Source organism: Onychomys torridus, chromosome 2 (genome assembly GCF_903995425.1).
Source record: "Onychomys torridus chromosome 2, mOncTor1.1, whole genome shotgun sequence".
NCBI lineage: Eukaryota > Metazoa > Chordata > Mammalia > Rodentia > Cricetidae > Onychomys > Onychomys torridus.
The window spans coordinates 135123043-135146073 of record NC_050444.1 but is presented as its reverse complement, the minus strand read 5'-3'; the positions used below and the strand labels follow the sequence as shown (position 1 = coordinate 135146073).

General features: G+C 40.1%; 1 protein-coding gene across 11 annotated transcripts in view; it reads right to left on the bottom strand.

Annotated features, from left to right (window-relative positions):
- The window catches only part of Scmh1 (Scm polycomb group protein homolog 1), a 156342-nt gene that overhangs the window by 50360 nt on the left and 82951 nt on the right, over positions 1-23031 (bottom strand). For all 11 annotated transcript variants that reach the window (XM_036178158.1, XM_036178155.1, XM_036178154.1 and 8 more), the window contains 2 exons: positions 16289-16377; positions 10581-10824 (listed from right to left, as the gene is read on the bottom strand). In XM_036178158.1, coding sequence (XP_036034051.1) covers positions 10581-10824; positions 16289-16377 — 333 coding nt within the window. The remainder of the gene's footprint in view (positions 1-10580; positions 10825-16288; positions 16378-23031) is intronic.

Below are 23031 nucleotides of genomic sequence, written 5' to 3'. Positions count from 1 at the left end.
CACCTGCCTCTGCCTCCCGAGTGCTGGGATTACAGGCGTGTGTCACCACTGCCTGGCTTAAATTAAAAAAAAAAAAAATTTTTTTTCTGGACCCAAGGACCGAACCCAGGACCTTGCACTTGCTAGGCAAGCACTCTAGCACTGAGCTAAATCCCCACCCCCCTAAAATGCTCATTTATAACTGTAATATTTCCAAATCATCTAGGGGACTGAGAGGAATTTACTAACACAAAAATTATTGATTTCCTAAGACTAATTTACTTAAGGGGCATATCTAAGTGCTCAGACCAAGCAACTATGAGTTCTCAGCCTAGATGGACAGCTGTACCACCACTCTCCCAGAGATCAGGAGACATCTCCAAAGATGGAATGGAAAGAAAGAGAAAGCCAGAGGGTGGAGAGGAGTGATGTGAAATGCTGACCTTTGGACATGACATAGCTGCTGTACACAGGAATTCATAGCTGCTGTGGTTACCTGCACAAGCTCTGCACAAAATCAACCCACTTAAAAATTCCAGCATGGAACACAGAGGGTATCCTAGCCTCATCCCTAGCTGAGAAGCTGTTAGCAGCTGATGGCTACTAGGTAAGGAAGAGTCTTTTGTTTTTTCCCAGGAGTATTTTGACGCCTAGATTCCCTATGCCACAGTGGATGAACTCATGCTCTTGCATATACAGGCAGTACTATTGGGCTCAGTGGGTTAAATAAGTAAATAAAAAAACAAATAAATATGAAAGGACATGAAGTTGGGAGGGAGACATAATTGGGGTTCCTTGGAAGAGTTGGAGTGGGGAAGTGAGGCTCAAATAGGATCAAGATACACCATACACTTTTATAAAATATTTAATGAAATAAAAATTTAAAAAGCAGAGGGGTCTTAAAGTCAGTATGCACTGATCCTGGTCCAGGATACAATAAAAGCCTGTCCATCAAACCTTCATGAGTTCCACATATTTCCAAGAAAATGGCAGTTTTGATCAACTCTGTGAATGGCTTAAGTCACACCTCTCTGTTTCCAGGAATTTGAAAGATACTGCTACATATAGCAAAACCTGCTACCATTCTCAAGCATCTGGACATCAGCAAGAGCAGAAGTGATGACTGTCAACACTAAGGGGCAGCTTAAGGTATTTAGAAGCGAGGCACGCCTCTCTTCTATTTTACCTATATATCTAAAGATGTTGGCCACCTGAGCAAATATGACTAGAACGAGTGGGAGAACCCACGTTGTCTGCTTCATAATATAGTGAGTACTACACCTCATTTTTCCATGTTTCTATTTATATTTGTTTCCATAAGCATGAAATCAAGAGAAGATTATTTATGGAACAGTGGCTCATTGCACAAATCTCACATCAAAAAATATTTTTTCCTGATCATAATTGAATACTTCCATGCCTAAGTGTGTAACTTTTAACTGGGATGCCCGGGCATTTTAGATTAGCTATAACTATGACGTTGTAGGCCATTCATTATGGGGCTTTGCATCTACAAACCCACCTTTTCATTTCAAATTTCAATCTACCTTTAGGGTAGACATTTTCTACAACTTCCACTGAGCTTCTCACTGCTAATAGGAGATGCTCTATACATGTTGGGGAGATGTGTAAATAAAAGTCAAGGTCAAAGTAATGATAAAGTTCATCACTGAGTTTGATGAGATCACAAGGCCAAAGCTAGAATACTGACACATTGTGTATTTTGTGTGAACTGAAGGAGGAAATAGTATATTAGTTCAGGGAAACAGTGGAGACAGTTTATTAGCAATGATGTGCCATGTGCCAGAGCTATAAAAAGTAAGGTGTAAAAAGAGAAAAGCAGCTGTTCTCATTCAGTGTATAAAAGAATTTACTTTACTCATTAACCAAACCAAGATTCACATACCTTTTCCCTTTTTTTTCTTTTTGGCATGGTTACTGAATACTTCCTTAAGAGACTCAGAGGAGCAGCCTAGCTATCAGAAGTTTCCTGCAGAGACCATGTCTTACAGATTATTAGAAATGGAATCTGAGTAGAGTCAAGAGGTAGTCCACGTACAGAGATGTACAAGTATTTATAAACGTGGAGGTGGTATGTGCCATTCTTAATGCTGGCCATCAAGTTCCCAAAATTAGAAAAAGAATACTAGTTAAAACGGCCTTTAATCTGCTCATACAATGTTAGTAAATATTAGCAGTTCTGCCATTTCCATAATCAAGTGAATAATGTCTGAACGATGACTTCCCAAGAAGATAACTGAAATGGATCAGGACATACAGTAGTATACCCTACCTTACCCAACAAGATTACTGAGTAACTATGTCTTGACATATGCAAGGGATATAAAGATGCAATTAATAAATTATTTCCATTTAACACAGATTTAGGTTTTAAAAAAACTAAATTCCTTGAGACAGAAAAGAGAACTTTAGCTCTTCATTAATGCTTATACTGACATCCTACACTGACTTCACAGTGTATAAGGACAGCTTCTTAAATAAATGTCAAGACCTTCCATCTCAGCATCCTTAAGAGAGAGGTATGGCTCCAGCCTTTCTCTTTCAGTCATCTCTTTCTCCCTGCACCTGGAATACCAGACTTTAGTGCTTGCTAGCTGCCTCCTCTTGTCACTTCCAAACACCATCCATCCTCTGCTGCCAAGATTGCTCTCCTGAACATGAACCTGACCTGTAACTTTGCCACTTTCAATCATTCAACAGTCTTCATGGCTTATAAGGTAAAGACCCAGGTCTGTCAAGTGGCCACTGTGGGGAGCTTTGCATTTCATATGCCCTCCTTTTTAGTCTCATCTCTGCTCCTCTTCTTATGATCTAGAAACTCAGTTTTTTTTTCTGTCTTCAACTTTACTTCTTTATTTTATTGTTTTAAACCCTGAGAGCCAGGTAGAGTGGTGTACAGCTGTAATCCTAGCCCATAGGAAGCAAGAAAATGGTTGCAAGTTCTGGGCCACCCTGGTCTACATTAGTGGGTTCCAGGCCAACTGGGGCTAAAGAGCAAGACTCTGTCTTAAAAACCACCACAGGAGCTGGGGAGATGGCTCAACAGTTAAGAGCACTAGCTATTCTTCTACAGGACCCAAGTTCACTTCTCAGCATCTACATAGAGGCTCATAACTACCTATAATACCAGTTCCTCATAGCTGATGCTGTCTTCTGGCCCTTACTGGCACTAGGCATGCACAGACATATATGAAGGCAAAAGGCTCATACACATAAAAAAATAAAATAAAATAAATCACCACCAAGAACAAAATTTTGGGCCTATCTTTTTCCACTGCTAGCTAGAACTCTGCCTCTATTTTTTCATTCCTCAAGTTTTAGCTTAGTTGTTCCTTAACCTGGAATTTTCCTGATCTTCAATCTCCAGTCCTCCAACCTAGGTGCATTTGTCCTAAAATTTGGTGCATTGGTCCTAAAATGTTATAAGCGGCCTACCTACTCACAAAACTGTGACCTCTAAAAGCAGGGTTCCCTTAAGCCAGCTAATAACAACTCAGATATGACCTGAAATGGGCCTTAGCTGTGCTGTTCTTGTCTCTATCCTTCCCATCTATAGTCTGGGATTATATTTTAAGCATCTCCCTTTGTGTCTCAGAATCTGAAAGTGACTGTAGCATTTTGTGGTGGTCTGAATAAGAATAAGCTCCTATATTTGAATGCTTACTAATCAGGGAGTGGCACTATTTGAAAGGATTAGAAGGATTAGGAAGTATGGCCTTTTTGGAGAAGGTGTGGCCTTGTTAGAGGAAGTATGTCCCTGGAGATGGGCTTTTAGGTTTCAAAAACCCATGCTAAGTCCAGTCTGTTTCTGTCTCTCTGTCTCTCTGAGGCTACGATCAGGGATCAGGATGTAGCTAGCTCTTAGCCACTTCTCCAGCACCACATCTGCCTGCTGCTATTCTCCCTGCCATGATGATAATGGACTAAGGCCCTGAAAACTGTAAGCAAGTCTCCAATTAAATTCTTTCCTTTATAAGGGCTGCCTTGGTCATTGTGTCTCTTCACAGCAATAGAACAATAACTAAGACACACTGCTTGCTATTTAGTTTTACAAGAACAACAAAAAGAAAAGACACTTTACAGAAGAAAAAAAAATTAAGATACATTCTGACAGATTGGTCTGTAAACAACCAACTGCTTACCATCCAGATGAGGGTAATAATGCACCTAACTGAAGCATTGAGTCATATTTTTAAGTTTTCTCTTTGCATAGTGAAACCTGTCACAGGCAGAATAGATGAATTAAAGATGGAAGAAGTCTGGATAACCATGTATATCAGTAGATATGCTCAAAGGTGGTACCTTCACTGGACACTGGACTTGAGCAGACAGTTCCAATTAACAGAATAATGTGTGATATAATCCAGAATAGCAATATATTGATTTTTTAAATAAAATATGAGTACGATGTAGAATGTGTCTGTTTTCCTCATCTTATGAAAGTTCTTAAGAACTAAGCTATGCTGGAAATCAAGTCAAAGCAAGGAGAAGTTGAATAACTTTTGACGACTGAGGCTTGATTAGTATGCTAAATGCGATGAGTTCTTTCTTGTACTTTTTGCATTTAAAAATAAAGCATGCACTGTTTTGGTTTTGAGTTGCTTAAAAATGATAAGCTAAAAAAACCAAATAAAAGCCTTCGCTTTTTGTTTGGTTAGAACCGCCAGCTCCTCCCTGAATGACCAAGAAAGCCCCCTTCCTTCCTCCCTCCCTCCCTCCTCCCTCTTTCCCTCCCTTCCTCCCTCCTCCCTCTTTCCCTCCCTCCCTCCTCCCTCTTTCCCTCCCTTCCTCCCTCCCTCCCTCCCTCCTCCCTCCCTCCCTTCCTCCCTCTCTCCATCTCTCTCTTCAAACCACAGAGTCTCTGAGCAGAGGAACGGTGCCCAAAAACCCAGGTCCGCATTCTTGGCAGCTACTGCAGCCTCCTCCCCTGAAGTTGCCTCTGCCCAAGTCCCTGCCTAAAGTGCTCAGCTTTTGACCACACTTGGGCACAAACCCGGCTAGTGGCAGACATGTCATCACCCCTTACCTACAACCTATAAAGTCTCCCTGCTTTCGTTTGTGGGCGCAGCTTCTCCCTGCCTCCATCTCTGGGACTGGAGAACCTGCCGGGTAGTTGCTTTGCTCAAATAAACCTGTTGTTATAGTTTTTCAGTCCGACTTGATCTGGCTTACTGTGTCGGCAGAGAAGCTTTAATTATGGGAGGAGGGGGAGAAAACCTATTACTTTTTATAACCAAGAACCCTGAGTTAGTTGGCTACTTAGTAGCTGCAGCCATGAGTTTAGGAGCTAACAGGCATATGCCTGGCTTAGTAAAGGAGAGAGGAGGTTGTGAACAGCAGAGTTGAGCAGTAGGTGAATTGACTCTCTGGAATTAAGTAGGGGACAAAGTCACAAGTCATTAGCTACCTGTTCCCAAGATTATTAATACATGGGACTTTTAAAGACCAAGGCTCTTCAAAGCCCCACTTAAGCCTCCCTCATTCAGAATGATTTGTTCAAAGACAAAACAGGTTTGTGGTCTCACTGAGCCTAGAACCTACTTAGAGCTCTGTTAATATAGTCTCTTTGCTATTCCCAGTCAGGACCTGGAAGGCCAAATCTAGGATCTCAAAAGAAGCTTTGAAAAGCATGGGCCTTAATTGTCATCAGAAAGGCTTCACTCTGCAACTACACAACAGAAACAGATGCAGAGACCCACACCAAACCTAGGCAGACCTCCAGGAATCCTGTGGAAGAGGAGGAGGCCTAAGGACATGGGAGCCAGAGGGGTCAAGGACACAATAAGAAATACTACAGAATCAACTGACCTGGGCTCATAGGGGCTCAGAGACTGAATCCCAAGCACAGAGCCTGCATGGGACTAACCTAGGCTCTCCACAAGTATGCTACAGTTGTGTAGCTTGGTCTTCTTGTGGAGCTCCTAACAGGTACAAGGGCTGTCTCTGACTCTGTTAGCTGCTTTTGGGACCCTTTTCTCTTACTGAATTGGCTCATCCAGCCTCAATAGGAAAGGAGGTGCCTACTTAGTCTGCCTAGTCTTATTGCAACTTGATATGCCATGGCTGGCTGATATACAAGGAAGTCCTACACTTTTCTGAAGAGTGGATGAGGGAGGAAAGTAGGGAGAGAGGGGAAACTGTGGTTGGACTGAGAAAAGAATTAATTAGTTAATAATTCTGAAAAATGTACAGGCCTGTGGAGGAGAACTGAGGTGATGTGTGGGGCTGATGTGTAAGGGCAGTGTAGCTCTGTGTACTGGCCTGACAATCGTCTCTCCTCACACAGCACATACCAAGTCACTTGAAGCTTCAGTTTTCTCATAAGTAAAATGTATCTGAAAATAATTATGCCTAAAGTTACAGGGAAAATAAATCAAACAATATGTGTGAAAAAACATTAAGCATTAGTTTTTCTTACCACAACAAGAAACATTCCTATTTTACTTTGAATTTTAAACATTTGCATACTAATGACCAGAAGGTAGGAAAGATGAGGAGGCATTATAGCCAGAAAGGGAACAAACAGGCTTACATACAGGAAACATCTTGTTTTCTGAAACGGATTGCATAATCACATTCCTTCCACATTGTGTCACTTGCTTCCTAGTCAGGGCAGGAAGCTCACTAAACCTCTCACTTTGGGACCTACTGAAGTAGGAGGGAGGAGCCAGAAGCATTATTGGAGGGAAAGAGATAGGGTAAATGCTGGAAATGCTGTGGATGGTCTCTGTCCTCCAAGTCTGGTCCTTCTGGCCATTTGTCAGTGAAAGTCTATGGCTTTCTGAAAGAAAGAGCAGACAGCAGAGAGCCTGTCTCCTTGGAAGCATAAACCACACAGTGAGGCATACTTCTTATCAGCATGGGTGCAGTCAGGAGGGGTGTGTGGCTAGCAGTGGCTGGAGACAGCCTCCCAGCAATTTTGGCTCTGTGGCCTTCCTGGTGGGTCTACATTTCCAGTAACAGAACAGAACTTTCAAAGCAAGAACATATGAAATCAATCTACTCATGAACAAAACCTGGAGAAAAGAGCTTGTCTGGTTTTTGCTTTAAGTAAACTAAAATAATTCCACTATCAGTTCCAAGGCACTTGCTGCTTCCCAGAGCCTTTCAGGCAAGCAGGGGGATGGCAATAAATTTCTTACCCTGATCCAGGACATGTGTTTCTTACAGCATATAGAAGAGATAAAAAGTCTGTTTCCTCTCACCTTGCTCCAAGATCCCTCTGCCTCAGCATCACTAACTGAAACCAATCAATCCTCCTACTTAACACACTGTACAGTATAGCTGTGCTACAGCACGATCAGCAGTTCATTCCCTTTTTTGTTGCCAAATAATATCTTACTAAGTGGATATACTGCATTTTATTTATCTGTTCTTGGGGAGTATTAAGGTTGTTTCAACGTTTGAGCTGTAATAAACAGTGTGGCCAACACACTCCTGTTTTATAGGGACGTGTTTTCTGTTTTGGGGGGGTTATATATACCTATGAGTGGAAATTCTGGGCCATACAGTAACTACATCCAGCTATCGTAACTTCCAAACTGTTTTCTAATGTGTTTGCAGCATTTACCACCTTACCAGCAATGTATGAGGAGTCCAATTGTTCTGTATCTTTTATAATACTTAGCACTATCCATGTTTGATTGCAGCTGTATGAGTGGGTGTGAGGTGGCATTGCACTGTGATTTAATGACCATTTGCATATATTCTCTGGAGAAATAACTACCTAAATAATTTGCCTGTTTATAAGTTATCATACACAGTAATGGGTTTCATTCAGTATGGCATTTTCACACCTGTGTCTAATTATACTTTGTTCTTATTGACCCTCCTCCCCTAGAGTACTCCCACATTCCCTCTTGCTAGTTTCCTTATCTCTTGCAGATAGTTACACCTTCTTTTTTCATGTTGTGTTTATTACATTATTGCCACTTTCTCCTTATTCCCCCTCAAGAACTTTTCCTCAGCTATGACCTACACACACACACACACACACACACACACACATACATACACATACACACACACATACACACACACACACACACACACACACCCAGAGTCCACAAATAAAATATGTGTATTTGTCTTTCTGAGTCTGGTTTATTTTGCTTAATATGGTAAGTCCCAGTTGTATCCATTTTTCTACAAATGTGATTTCATTTTTTATTATGGGAAAATTAAATTCCATAGTGTGTGTGTGTGTGTGTGTGTGTGTATCTTTATTCATTTGTTAATTAACATCTTGCCTATTTTAAAACTGGGTTATTTATCTTTTCTATAGCTGAGCTATAAGTGTTCTTTTACATTCTAGAAAGTGATTTCAAACAATAAATCAAATGCCTTCATTCCCTGTAGGTATGTCCGACTGGTGACCAGGTTGCATGTATCCCAAGGTAGCTATGAATACAACCTAGCATATTTCTAGACAACAATTTGAAAACACTGGCATCCCTATATTGTTCTCCAATTAATTTAGAACAAAGTCCCAAACTGCCACTCTGGCTTAGAAAGCCCCACATGATGAGGCTGTTGCTTTCCTTTACAGCACCTAGTGATGCCACCTTCCCCCTAAGCCTACATGCTCCTTACATCTTCATTTTGCTCATGCATGTTAGCAGCACAGTGTCAGTGGTTCTATCTGCACGCCTGTACTCTCTTTCCCCAGACGGCTCCTTTTTATCTCTCAGGTCTCAATTTAAATAACAACTTTACAGACAAATTTTCCTGAAAAAAAATTCTGAGTAAAGAAGTGGAGAGGGCTCCACAAAGAAACTTTGGGGGATGACAGACATAGTCACTATTTTGATTATGGTAATGGTACCATGGATATATATTTATGTTAAAACTTTTTCAAAATATACATTTAAAATATGACCTTCTTTGTATGTGTTGAAGACTGAAGCCAGGACCTCGCTTATGGTATGGCACATAGTCTACCACTGAACTAGTGATGTCTGTAACCATTGAAATGACCTTATTACCCGATTTATTATAAATATTTATGTCTGCCTCACATCACTAGGACAGAAGTGCCATGAAAGTAGGAAGTCTGTCCATTTGTGTCACTGCTGAATCCTCAGCTTGGCTTATAGCTAGGCATTTAATAAATATTTGGTTGATTAATGAATGCATTCTATAAATGTTCAGAAAAGAAATTCTGAGACAACAGGGTAATTTTCAATTCTTTTAGATTTATTGGTAAGCTTTAGACTTAAGAGAATAGAGTTATTATTTTTGCTGCTAAGACTATCTCAAAATCTCTCTTGGATATGATAAAATAGCCTACCTCCATCTTGGGCTTGAATAAGTCATCTTATAGTAAAGACAAACTAGGCTCATTCCTGTTTATGATTAAATCTGTTTCTTAAGGATTGGGCTATGCCCCACCTGTAATTGTAACTACAAATGGTTCTGTATTGTCTGTTCCAGGAAATGGCAACCATGCCTTTGATTCAGAAAGTTATTTATAACCATCTTGCAACCCTACCTGTTTTTTTTTTTTTTCTCAAAAAGTTGTTATGACCACCTTGTAACCATCTCTTTATTTCAGGAGGTTGTTATGACCAACTTGGTATGTTTATGTTCTGCTTCTGTAACCCTGACTATTCTCCCATTTGGAAATCTACTCCTGAACTATCAAAACCCTTATCTTTCCAAGGTCCAATGCTGATCTCTGCCTTAGGGAGAAACAGCCCATGTGCAGGAATTTTTTTTTTTTTTTAAAAGCTTGCTTTAATTAATTTGGCCATGTGGTCTTTCTTCTCACGCCTGTGGGATTAACAGGTGATCTCCACTATCATCATTAGAAGTATTATTTATGTTTCATTTAGTCTGTGGCACTACTTTAGTATGCTATATATACTCCATTTGTAGTGGTTAATGTTACAGTAATAGTACTATAATAATGGTGACGTAGCATAATAATTGTCTAGTATAACATGTATAATATAACTGTATTATAGAATAGCTACAGAAATACAACAGAAATTTCTTTGAGCTTGCTATTTTCAAGACATGTGTATTTTGTCCATGTGATTTCATTTATTCCTCTCAAGAGCTTTTTGAAGTAGGTATTCTTTTATAAATGGGAATTGAGGTTTAGAGAGGTGAATTAACTGTTGTTGAAGGGCAGAGCTACAGCCTATCCTCAAATGCCTTATTTCAAAGGCTCTACCTTGTCTACCCCGTTGTGGTGTTTCTGAAATGTCCATCAACAGTGTTACCTAGCTCATTACACAACTCTCAAGGCTTGGGGGAGATTTTTGCCTTGAGAATGACATTTCCAAACTTTGAAATGGGTTGAGGCAAAAGCAGGAGTCGCCTGAGAATAAGTTGGGCTATTTAGAAGAGAGACTGTTATCCTTTATCCCGAATTCCATGTCTGCCTTCATCTGACCTTACTTCTGCACTGTTTCTGGCTATTCTCTGGCAGCCCTTGGTTTGTACCTGAGGAACCAGCCCTCATTCTCCCTGCCTACAGTGAAGTGTGCTAGTAAAGACACACTGACCACAACAGACCCGGAGTTTCTTTCTCTCACTGTCTCAGCTCTGGCTTCGGGGACTGCAGGGTTCTTTACCTTTGGTGCCAGGTGGCTGCAGGTTATCTCCAGTCAAAGAGCACCAGCCCACAGGAAAGATGTCCCGGGAGTCAAAGCGGCACCAGTAGTCAAACGCCCCTCGCCACCCGTCAAAAGTGACAAGGACCTCTGAGCCTCGGACTTCTCCAATAGTGGCTGGGCAAATGAAATGAGGGTTCTTCCTGTCTACAGCTTCTAACTTCATTCCCATTCTGAAGAAGTTGTGGGAGGGTGATGGCGGTTCCTAGATAACAAACAGAAATATTCAGACCTACCTTTAATTTGTGAGGTAGCTACACAGATCAAACTTCAAATAAATTAATTGTCCACTCTATTCTTTTCTTCTAGTAATGAAAACCTGGTTGGAAGTGTCCCTCTACTCTGTCATTCTTCAGTATTATTTTGAGTTGTTTTTTCTCCATCGTTTAAATGAATTAATCAGCTTTTCAAGTTAGATAGAAAAACCTTATTTGGATCTCAACTGGAACTGCAATGCATTTATAGGTTGATTTGGGAAGAAATAACCTTTATTACTGACAACATTAAATCTTACCTATGAACATGATAGCCTTTCCACTTAAAACTTCAATATAGATTATTCCTGTATAAAAATTTAAATCTCCTTTATAAATATATCATGCTTTAAATTTTTTGTTACATTTATTTATTTTGTATGTGGACATGTGGGGTGTATGTGCTATGGCACATATGTAGTTAAAATATAACTTATGGGAGTTGTCTTTTTCTACTATATGGGTCGCAGGGATAAGACTAGGGTTATCAGGCTTGTCGGTGAGCATCTTTACCCACTGAGCAATCTTGCCAGTTCCTCATGCTTTTTTAACTAACATTTTTTTTAGCATATTAATATTCCATTTTATCCATGAATGATATTTTAAAAATTATTATCAAACTATTAATTCCTATAAAGTAGGAATAAATGATGCTTTAAAAGCTGATCAATGATACTGATTGATATATTAATTTCTATCTGCCTTATTTATCAATAACTGAGAGATGCACATGGAAATATTTCGTACTGATTGCAGGTTTTCCAGTTTTGCTGTGTGTTATAGAATGAGACCCTCTGAGCAGAACAGCTGCCATCTTCAGAGCAGCTGTGTCTGCTTACAACAGACCAGCACTAGCAGCCTGGTGATGTTCCCTCAGAGAAGGACAGAGGAAGGGTGAAATCCAGAGATCTGGCTGCTCTCTTCTGTAGTCCCGAGGCGTTTGTATGCAATTCTGCCATAACTGCACACAGTCTTAGGGTCTAGCGAGGTACTAGAGTACATAGGCTGGAGAAGGTTATGTGGAGAGAGGAACTCCACCTACTTATGTAACTATGGGAAAGCCATCATCCATGCTGGATGAAGATAACTTTCCAGTGCAGCTGGTGTGAGGTCATTTCCATTCCTGCAAGCAACCCTTCACTGTGCTCTGGAAGTATGCCCAATGAACTCACTGAATTCCTAGGATGAACTTTGCTTTGTCATTGGGCCTTATAAGGAAAGGCTAGACAGTACTTATATCTTCCTAAGGCAAGAATTCCCACACCTCCGCTGATAATCAATCACTTTTTTCTACATGTACTCTGAGGCTATTTTTATGAAGCACATATACTATGACTGTTTTGTTTTCTTGGTGAACTGTATTTATTAATCATCACCTAGTGACTTCTTTTAATGCTTTTTAGTATTAACATCTCCGTTTAAGTATACTTTATATCAATTTTATCTTGATAAAGTTTGTCTGTTACTATCTTTTATGTTCTCTCTCTCTCTCTCTCACACGTGTGTGTGTGTGTGTGTGTGTGTGTGTGTGTGTATACTTAATATAGGATTTTACTATGTATCCATGCTTGCCTGGAGCTTGCTATATAGACTAGGCTGTCTCTGAATGCATAGATTCACCTGCCTCTGCCTCTGCCTCCCAAGTGCTAGATTAAAGGCATGTGCCATCATCTCTGGTAGCTACTATCAATGTTTTTATGTTATTACATTTAAGTAGTATCTGTTACAAATGCTATGTTGTAATTAAAATTTTTTCATGATAACCACAGTATCGAAATATTTATTTATTTATTTATTTATTTTTTGAGAGGAGGTCTTCCTATGTTTCCTAAATTTGACCCAAATGCCTGGGCTTAAGGATTTCCCATTTCAGCCTCCTGGAAATTTGAACTGCCTATAGGCAGGTGCCACTAAGTCCATCTATATATATTTGTCTGTTTGTCTGTCTGTCTATTTGTCTGTTTATTTATTTACTTTGGTTTTTCAAGACAGGGTTTCTCTGTGTATCCCAGGCTTTCCTACATCTCACTCTGTAGACCAGGCTGGCCTCAAACTCAGAGATCGCCTGCCTCTGCCTCTGCCTCCTGAGTGCTGGATTAAAGGTGTGCGCCACCACCGCCTGGTATTACAGACACCTTACTGTCTATGTTTTTATTTAGTTTAAGGTTCTTTTACTTTTTAAAATTAACTAAATTTTCCTTATTTTCCCTGCACTTCCTTATTTTCCCTGCACTTACTGAGAAGTTAAACATTCTATTTATAACTGTTTGGTGAATCTCTTAAGATTATAACTTAGTATCTAAACATATTTATTAAAATCTCTCCCTCTTTTCTCCTTTACTGACTCAGAAGTTATTTTGTGGATTCTGTTAAGAATTTAACTGCATAGATAACAAAATGTAAACCATCTTTATTTATAGTCCTAGATAATGGAAGAACTTTAGACTGTTTTAAACTACTCCTGGGTTATACTGATATAAATTAATAAATTCCTACATTGCTTGTACTCCTGATTAACAACTTTGTTATTATAGAGTATATAGTTATCTACATTTTTTTACAAGAGTTTTTATTAAGATAGGAAAGAAAGAGACAGACGTGAACAGGCCTGTGGAAAACACACATGGTCGAGGGAAAGAGTGAGGCCGGCAACATGGCGCTGGCTTAAAAAGGGTGGGCCGTGTGTGTGTGTGTGTGTGTGTGTGTGTGTGTGTGTGTGTGTACAGGAGCCCATGTGGCTACTCCATGCATCTGCCAGTTATCTACATTTTAACAAATCCAATTCCTCACCAATTCTTCCTTCTCTTCTTCTTACAAAAGTAAGTTCAGTTGCTTTCTTCCTGAGACACACTCAATGGCTGTGCTAGGTTCTACCTGCACTGGTTTGTGTGATAGTCTGATCTTCACCTCCACTCTGAAATGGCAGTGTAGGTGGATGTCAACTCCAAGATAGATGACTTAGAACTTTGGAACACAGTCTAATGCCTTTTGCTTGAACTGCTGTTGTGGAGAAATGTGCTGCAGCTATTGTAACCCCTATGAAGACATCCTGCTGATTACTTGCTCAGATCTTCTCTTTTGACCTTAGTTTCCTACAGTTATAATATTGCTTTATTCTTATAATGTATATTTGCTTTGATTATACATGCTGGAAAACTTACGATCTTTTCAAATACTCTCCCTTTTTACTCTTTTTAGTCTTCCTGAGTTTCATGATCTCCATGTATGAAGTCTCCTTATATTTTCCTTGTTTTTTCTCCTTAGTATGTATTTCTATTTCTTTATTTCTCATTTTATAGTTGAGGGGGAAACTCCTTATATATTATATATTTTGATGGATTTTTACATTACATATGTACTATTAATCTTTAATATTAAAGGTTTAAAATTTCTCAGTTTTATTTTCAGATGTTCAGTTTTCCTTTTGAAAATGTGGCATTTAAAAATGGTGTTTTGAGCCAGTGAGATGGCTCAGTGGTTAAAGACACTTGCTGACAAGCCTGATAATTCAAGTCCTATCTGCAACCTGAGTTTGAACCCCAGACCCCAAGAGTTTAAGGGGAGAATCCACTCCTATTAGTTATCCTTTGACCTCCATATATGTACTCTATGGCATGTACACCTTCTCACAAAATAAGTATGTAAATAAAAATCAATGTTGCTTTGTATTTCTTCTAGTTCTTCAGGCATTTTCCAATACTTAGGTTGTAGTCTGTAACTGACATCTGTATTGTCGAAAAGTACCTGGGGTGTGTGATATTTGTTATGTCTCTATCATGTGAAGACCAGAGTCTCTTCCTTAGAAATGCAATCATCTTTTTCACTAAGGGCTAAAAATTTAAGGGATTCAGCCAGGCTCTAAGATGTACTTTCTTCCTTGCAAGGGCCCAAACCTCATCTTGTGTATAACCAAGATTATAGAATCAAGATTGGCAGAGCCTCCCAAGACAGCTATGCACTTAGCACATATGTTTAACACTGTTGCTTTTTCTTACTTTCTAGTAAGCTCCACAAAGCATGGAACAGAGTATACAGTTCGAGGTATTTCTCATTGAAAGAGGTTTCAGGTAGCCCAAAATATTCTATGTGGAAACCAGAATGTTCTCCTGATGTATATTTCACTAGCAGCATAGGCACACCTAACTCAGCCATTTCTACAGCAGCTCTCACGTCACTGGAGAAGCTAGCTACCAGCAGGCTGACATTCTCCCTTCCTGAGGCACAGAAAAAATGAACACAGGTTACCATCCCTGTTCTGTCCCTTACTAGCTATGGGACTGTGAGCCAAGTCCTTACTCAGAAGCATGCTTTCTTGGGGCTGGAGAGCTGGCTCAGCAGGTAAGAGCGCTTACTGGCTACTCTTGCAGAGGACACAAGTTTGGCTCCCACACCCATGTGGTGGCTCACAACCATCCTTAACTCCTATTCCAGGGAATCTGACACCCCCTTCTGGCCTTCGCGAGCACTAGGCATGCATGTGGTACAAATGTATTAATACAGGCGAAACACCCATACACACACACACACACACACACACACACACACACACACACAGAATAAATAAATAAATAAATAAATAAATAATAAATACAATTAAAAACTTTAAAGTATGCTTCCTTAATGATTAAGTGAGTCAAATAATTCCTAGTAGATAGAAGCCAGATGTGGGTATTAAATGTGATAATATGTATAAGGCTAAAAACATAGATAATTAAATAACATTTTTACCTATTTAGAACACAGACTACAGAACTCTTTAGATTTGTACTATATTTTGAGGTTCTAATAAATAATTTTAATTTAACAACCCTATTAGGCAGACAGAGTTCACTCTGCAGACAAAGTTAGAAAAGATCTTATTAGATTAGCTTGTTATTGGCAGCTAGAATTCCCAAATCAGAAATCCTATCTCATTCTTTTTTTTTCCGAGACAGGGTTTCTCTGTGTAGCTTTGCACCTTTCCTGGAACTCACTCTGTAGCCCAGGCTGTCCTCGAACTCACAGAGATCTGCCTGGCTCTGCCTCCCAGTGCTGGGATTAAAGGCGTGCACCACCACCACAGGCGTGTCTCATTTTTATAGTCTAATACAATTCTCTGAAGATAATATTTGCTTCACAGACTTAAACCTTCCACTGAACTAGCTTTTGAGAAGCAGCTTCATGCCATAGAAATGGAAGAGGCGGCAGAGGCTCCATAACTGATAGAAGGCAAGTATTTGATTCTTTGTTTTTCTTTCTTTTTTGGTTTTTGTTTTTCAAGACAGGGGTTCTCCGTGTAGCCCTGGCTAACCTGGAACTTCATCTGTAGACCAGGCTGCCCTCCAACTCAGAGATATATCTGCCTCTGAGTGCTGCACTGCCCAGCTAATTGATTTTAAGAAGGTTGCAGATCATGACAGCTGAGAGACAGTATACCTTATGGAAAATCTTGATGGGTGCCATCTCTGCTCCATTTAGTGTCTTCAAAAGGAACATAGGCCAAGAGGAGGCATTCAGCCGAAATCCTGCAGTAAATATAATGGAGAAAAGGTTAAAAAAAAATGTTCCCAAAGGGCAAGGTGACAGCACGTTCTCCCTCTGGAATCCAGCTACTCCTGCCATATCTATGCTATGACAGTCACAGGATCCTAGACCCTAGAAAAGGGCTGAAAAACTGGACAAACCAACGTTTTGACTCTAAGACAAATATTACCACAATTCCTCAAACACTTTCCTAAATAAATCCAAGACAGATATAAGATAGGATGAACAGATACTTGGAAATGATCTAAACAGTAGACTATAAAATTGGATTTAACAGTCTCTTAAGAAAAAAAAAAACTGATTATGTCAGTTTATAACACAAGTAAGTCAATCACTGTAAATTAACACACTATTTTCCCATGGTTCTCTGAAGACAGTCACACCATGCACACATTACTTTCTTGTCTTCTTAAATAGTTAAGAAAAATGAATGAGGAGACTGAAGATCATTCTATCCCAAATTATTCATTTTCCCAAAAAGTAAGAAGCCTAAAAAATGTAATCGTCCATTGAAATTCACAAAGTCAATGAGAATGTACCATTTAATTAGTGTGTTGTAAAAATTAAGATCATTATTAAACTTGGTCTTCTCATTTGACCTCCAAGTCCTCCTTTCAATTTGGCTTCAACTTCCTATCCTGAAATGGATTTGAAACTGTCTCCTGACCTTGGCCTTCTCATCATAGTCAGAGGGCAGTCTATGCCAACGCTGACCATATGGAACTAACTGTAGACGAATTTCTAAACAGTCTTATTAAATAAGAAACACAGAGCCAAATACAGGGGTAACAGCTAAAGAGATCAGAGAAATAGTGGAACAGCCACAGCTAGCCCTAGCTTACCACCTTGGCATCCTTCCCCAGAGAGTTTCTTCCAGACTAACCTACCTTTATTGCTTTCCTGTTCTGCCTTCTCATTGGCTCTAAGCCCAGCTACATCACTTCCTTGTCACTGCCTGTCTATACAGACCTCCAGGTCTATGATTGGTACTGGGATTAAAGGTATGTGTCACCACGCTTGCTGTGTCCTTGACCACACAGACACTCTGCCTGCCATGTGACTGGATTAAGGGCATGTGCTACCATTGCCTGACTTCTGTTTATGGCTCGCTATGTGACTTCTGATCTCCAGGCAAACTTTATTTATTAACATACAAATAAAATCACATTTCAGCACAAATAAAATATCATCACATTTCCCCATTTTATTCTAATAAAAAGAAAAAAGGAAGTTATAACTAATATAAGAAAAGCTATATACAATAAGTACAATAACTATATTCAATATGTACAAGCAATAAATACCTGAACAATGTCTAGTCCATTTGCATTTGACAAACTCAGGGAAAATATTCCATTATCTATCCTATTTTGGTTAGTAATGTACTTGATTCACTTTTTGTCCTAACTTATATTACTAACAGAGAACTATCTTATAATGTATAGGCGGGACAAGCACAGAAGAGAATTCTGGGAACAGGAAGACTAAGTGAGGAGATGCTGCCAGCCACTGCCAGGAGAAGCAAGGTGTAAAAATACCAGAAAGCCACATGCCACATGGCAAGGTATAGACTTATAAAAATGGGTTAATTTAAGCTGTAAGAGCGGGGTTGGGGATTTAGCTCAGTGGTAGAGTGCTTGCTGGGTTTAGTCCTCAGCTCCAGAAGAAAAAAAAAAGATGTAAGAGCTAGTCAATAGTTAGCCTGAGCTAATGGCCGAGCAATTTTAATTAATATGAGCTTCTGAATGACTATTTCATAAGTGCCTGCAGAACTGCAGGGGCTTGGCGGACCTGGAGAGGAACTTTCCAGCTACAATTAACAATAGAAAGTGCAGCTGAGTGTGAAGCTCTGTGCCAGTCACTTCCCACTGACTGCTGAATCTCTAAGACAGCTTAGATATTATCTTCATTTTACAGACAAGGAAGGAGGCAACAGTAAACTACTTAAGGTTTCCAAATGTGCAAACTACACAATCCAAGTAAGCAGTCTGAGACCTTAGCCTTCACCTTTACCCACTACACTGAAATTAATATGTAAGTAAAAATGAATAATCACCTTTTGGAATTGGCACTAAAAACTACAGTGAAATTCAGAAGGAGAAAAGAAAATGAAAGTTAAAAAGGTACTATAAGCCAGGCGGTGGTGGCGCACGCCTTTAATCCCAGCACTCGGGAGGCAGAGGCAGGTGGATCTCTGTGAGTTCGAGGCCAGCCTAGTCTACAGAGCTAGTCCAGGACAGGCTCCAAAGCTACAGAGAAACCCTGTCTCAAAAAACCAAAAAAAAAAAAAAAAAAAAAAAAGGTACTATACCTCCACATGATTTACATTTTCTGTCCCGATCTGACTCTGCTAAGTCAACCTTCCTCAGACAAGGTAGGCTCTTGGGAGAGCTCATCCCTATCAAAAATAGCAATAGCAAGGTGAGATTGTATTACTTAATCTAAAACTGCCATCTCTTAACTTTTGCTTGCCTAGCCTCTTTTCTCTTTTGAAAAATAAGAACAATACTCTAACTCCACATGATTTGGTGGGGATCTCAATCAGGTTGCCATACCTACCTGGCCACAGGGTGGAAAATAATGTCATGTTTGAGCATCAGACTCCTTTAGATAAAAATTGTATGTGTAAATGCAGGCCAATTATCTTGTAGCATCACAAGTATACTAAAAAAGGGTCATAGCTGTAGGAATATGTATAAACTCAGCATTGCTGCATGGAAAGCACACCCAAATAAGAACAGAGTAGGCCTGGGATGGAAGGAACAATAGCATTAAAAGTTAAGACACAATACCAGAGCCAGGCAGTGGTGGCACATGAATTTTATCCTAGCGCTCGGGAGGCAGAGCCAGGTAGATTTCTGTGAGTTCAAGGCCCACCTGGGCTACAGAGTGAGTTCCAGGAAAGGTGCAAAGCTACAGAGAGAAACCTGTAAACCCTCGAAAAACAAAAAAACAAAACAAAACAAACAAACAAACAAACAAACAAAAACAAAAAAAGAAAAGAAAAAAAGACACAATACCAGATCATTTCTTGACCTTCTTGGTTGTAGGACTAAATACTTCTTGCCTCCCTCCCTTTTTCCCTTCTCTAATCTGGCTTGAGCTAGGCTTTTGATCATACTTTGTTGTTTGTTTGCTTTGTTTTTTAAGTCAAAATCCTCAAGAAATTCAAGAGACTGGTGTGTGTGTGTGTGTGTGTGTGTGTGTGTGTGTGTGTGTGTAGAAGATAGAGAGAGAGCATAAAGGCACACCCAATTAGATGCCTGCACAATTAATAAATTCAGGTTTCATGCCCTCAGTTTCTAATGACTAAAGGGTCCAGCCAGGTAAATCAACTTGACTTTTAAAGAAAGGGTTGCTGAGAGATTTCCATTTTACTTGAGGAGCTAAAAAATCCTTTCAGCCATATACCATCTAAGGGCATCAGCACAATCGCCAATGTGTACTGAATGTATTATCCACTTTACGTGCCATTTCTTACTTAACATTTGAAGTGATACCATGAAGAAGACACAATGACCAGGTTTACAGAAGATGAAATGGAGATAGAGTGGTAGGTTGTGCAATGTCACATTAGTGTGGTGAGGATATATATATATATATATATATATATTGAGCTGAGGATCGAACCCTCTACCACTGAGCTAAATCCCCAACCCTGAGGACAGATTTCAATATGGGATAGTTCAGCTCTAAATCTTACAGTTTTTTATTTATTACCTCCTAGCAAGCATTTTTAGGAGAAGGGCAAGATACACAGGTTAGCAAGGCAATACTAAAGAGTCTTAGTCCATAGCCTCCAAGGTGATGTGGGTCTCTTCCCATCCAAATTCAAGAGAATAGGTCATTTATTTTAATATTCTTGGAAGGCATAGATCTGAGTTTTACAGTGAAAAGGAGCTTGGAGGTGAACTACTCAAAGATTTCATATTGCAGAAGACAAAGCTAACGTAAAGAGAAGGCAAGAAACTCGTCATGGCCACTCAAGCTGCTCTTGTAGTCATGCTGGAATCCTGGGACTTGCTTTAATGTGTGTTTATGTGTGTGTGAGTGTAGGTGCATGTAAACATGGAGGCTTCATGTGCATTTAGTGGCTGGAATCACTTCTCCACCTTATTTTTTGACTCAGGAACTTTTGAACCTGGAGCTCACTAATTGGATGTACTGTTTGTTCAGGAAGCTCCATGGACCCGTCTCATCTCTCTTCTTAACATACTAAGCTATCTCCAAAAGTTAGTATTTATTACACATGCCTGTGTAGGCTCCACTGAACTACTAAGCACTTTATGTGAGTTACCTCTTTAATTTCAGACAGAGGTCTGAGTCAGATACTAGAAAACGGGTACTGCTTCTGGAGCCAGACGGCCTAGTTAAGGTCCAGCTGCTGTTTTCCAGGTGTATAATGTTTCCCAAAGTAAAAAACGTCTTTAAGCTTCAGTTTCCTTAACAAAGTAGGATAAAGATAGGAATCATGTCAATTGGTTGTTTTATGTATTAAGTTAATACATGAAAAGAACATAAAACAGTGCCTAGCATATAGTAGCAAATAAATTATGACTATTATTTTTAATTACTAAAGATGAAGATTAAGGCTTAGAGAAACTGGGTAAAATACCTAAGGTTAGTAAACTAGTAAACAGTAAAGCCAGGATACCATCCCCACCCTTCTGTTCCAGAGGCTCCATTACCGGCCATCACATTAATATCTTCAATGATTTCATCACAGTCCTACCACACTGTCATAGTTAGGGTTACTATTACTGTGATAAAACACTAACCAAAAACAGCTTGGGGAGGAGAAGATTTATCCTAGCTTACAACTCTCAGGTCACAGTCCATCATCAAAGGAAGTTAGGCAGGAACTCAAGGCAGAAACCTAGAGGCAGGAACTGAAGCAGAGGCCAGGGAGGAGTGCTGCTTACTGACCTGCACCCTGTGGCTTATTCAGCTTGCTTGCCTGGGCAGCCAGGACCACCTGCCCAGAGGTAACACCATCCATGGTGAGACGGCCCCTCCCACATCAAACATCAGTTAACAAAATGCACACAGGCTTGCCCACAGGCCAGTCTGGTGGAAGCATTGTTTCAATTGATGTTCTCCCTTTCCAAATGACTCTAGCTTGTGTCAAACTGACATAAAAACTAGCGAGCATACACATGTAACCTGGTAAGGAGAACTGGGGTACAAAGTGGTAACCTCTAAATGTGGACATACCGCAGTCATCGGCTCTCTTCTTCTTGGTCCCCATACTTTTCCTGTCAAGTGCTGATTGCCAGTCTATCTGTAGTCCAGACCTCTGCCCTGAGCTTCATATTCCCATGTCCAACTACCTTCTTCGGTAACTGCTGCCTGTATAAAAGAGCTCACAAAGAATAAGTCTAACAAAGCCTCTTAGCGTTTCTACCCCTCTAGACTACTCCACTGGAAGCCAGGGAAGACTGTGGAAGACAGTGGAAAAGACAAAGGGCCTGGCAGTGGCGGTGGCGCACACCTGCAATCCCAGACAGAGGCAGACAGACCTCTGAGTTTGAGACCAGCCTGGTCTACATAGTATGTTCCAGGACAGCCAGGGCTACAGAGAGAAACCTGGTCTCAAAAGATGAAGGAGGGGGTTGGGGATTTAGCTCAGTGGTAGGAGCGCAAAGCCCTGGGTTCGATCCTCAGCTCAAAAAAAAAAAAAAAAAAGATGAAGGAGGAGGAGGAAAAAAGAGGAGGAGGAGAAAAATGAGCCAGAGGAAGGGAGGGGTAGAGTGCTGTGGAACACTGTCCTCTGGGCACAGCATCAACACTATACTCGGGATCTCAGCTGTGACTATTTACACAATACAGGCACAAGATTGAGCCTGTCACTATCCTGTCACAGAATGGGTAGAGGTTCATGAAGCTTTACCCCTCTTTGAAGAGGTATAAGCAGTTAATGGTTGCTGCAGGAAAGGAAAAACCTTTTCCTTTAGTGGTGTAGCCACTGGCAAAGTACTTATCCCCTTATAAATAATCCCACACACATGCTTCTACACAACCCAGCAAGACTATTTGTGTCACCCATAAACAAATTAACTAATTAAAGACATTAGAATTGAAGGAGGACTAGTTGGGAAGAGAAAGAGGATAGGTAGGAATGGAAAGAGCACGAGAGAGGATAAGAAGAGGTGAATATAATTAAAATACATTACATGCATGTATGTCAGTGTCAAGATGAAATCCGGTATTATGTATGCAATTCTAATAAAACAAGTGACAATAAAACTTAATGTATATGTTCCTTTCAATTAGAATAAGATTGACAGGCATGCTGTGGATATCGCTCTGTATAAATAAAGTGCTGATTAGCCAGTAGCCAGGCAAGAAGTATAAGCAGGACAAGCAGAAAAGAGAATTCTGGGAACAGGAAGGCTGAGTCAGGAGACGCTGCCAGCTGCCGCCATGAAAAGCGAGATGTAAGGTACTGGTAAGCCATGAGTCACAAGGCAACTTATAGACTAATAGATATAAGTTAATTTAAGATATAAGAACTAGATAACAAGAAGCCTGCTGTGGTCATACAGTTTGTAAGCAATATAATTCTCTGTGTGTTTACTTGGTTGGGTCTAAGTGGCTGTGGGACTGGCGAATGACAGAGATTTGTCCTGACCCTG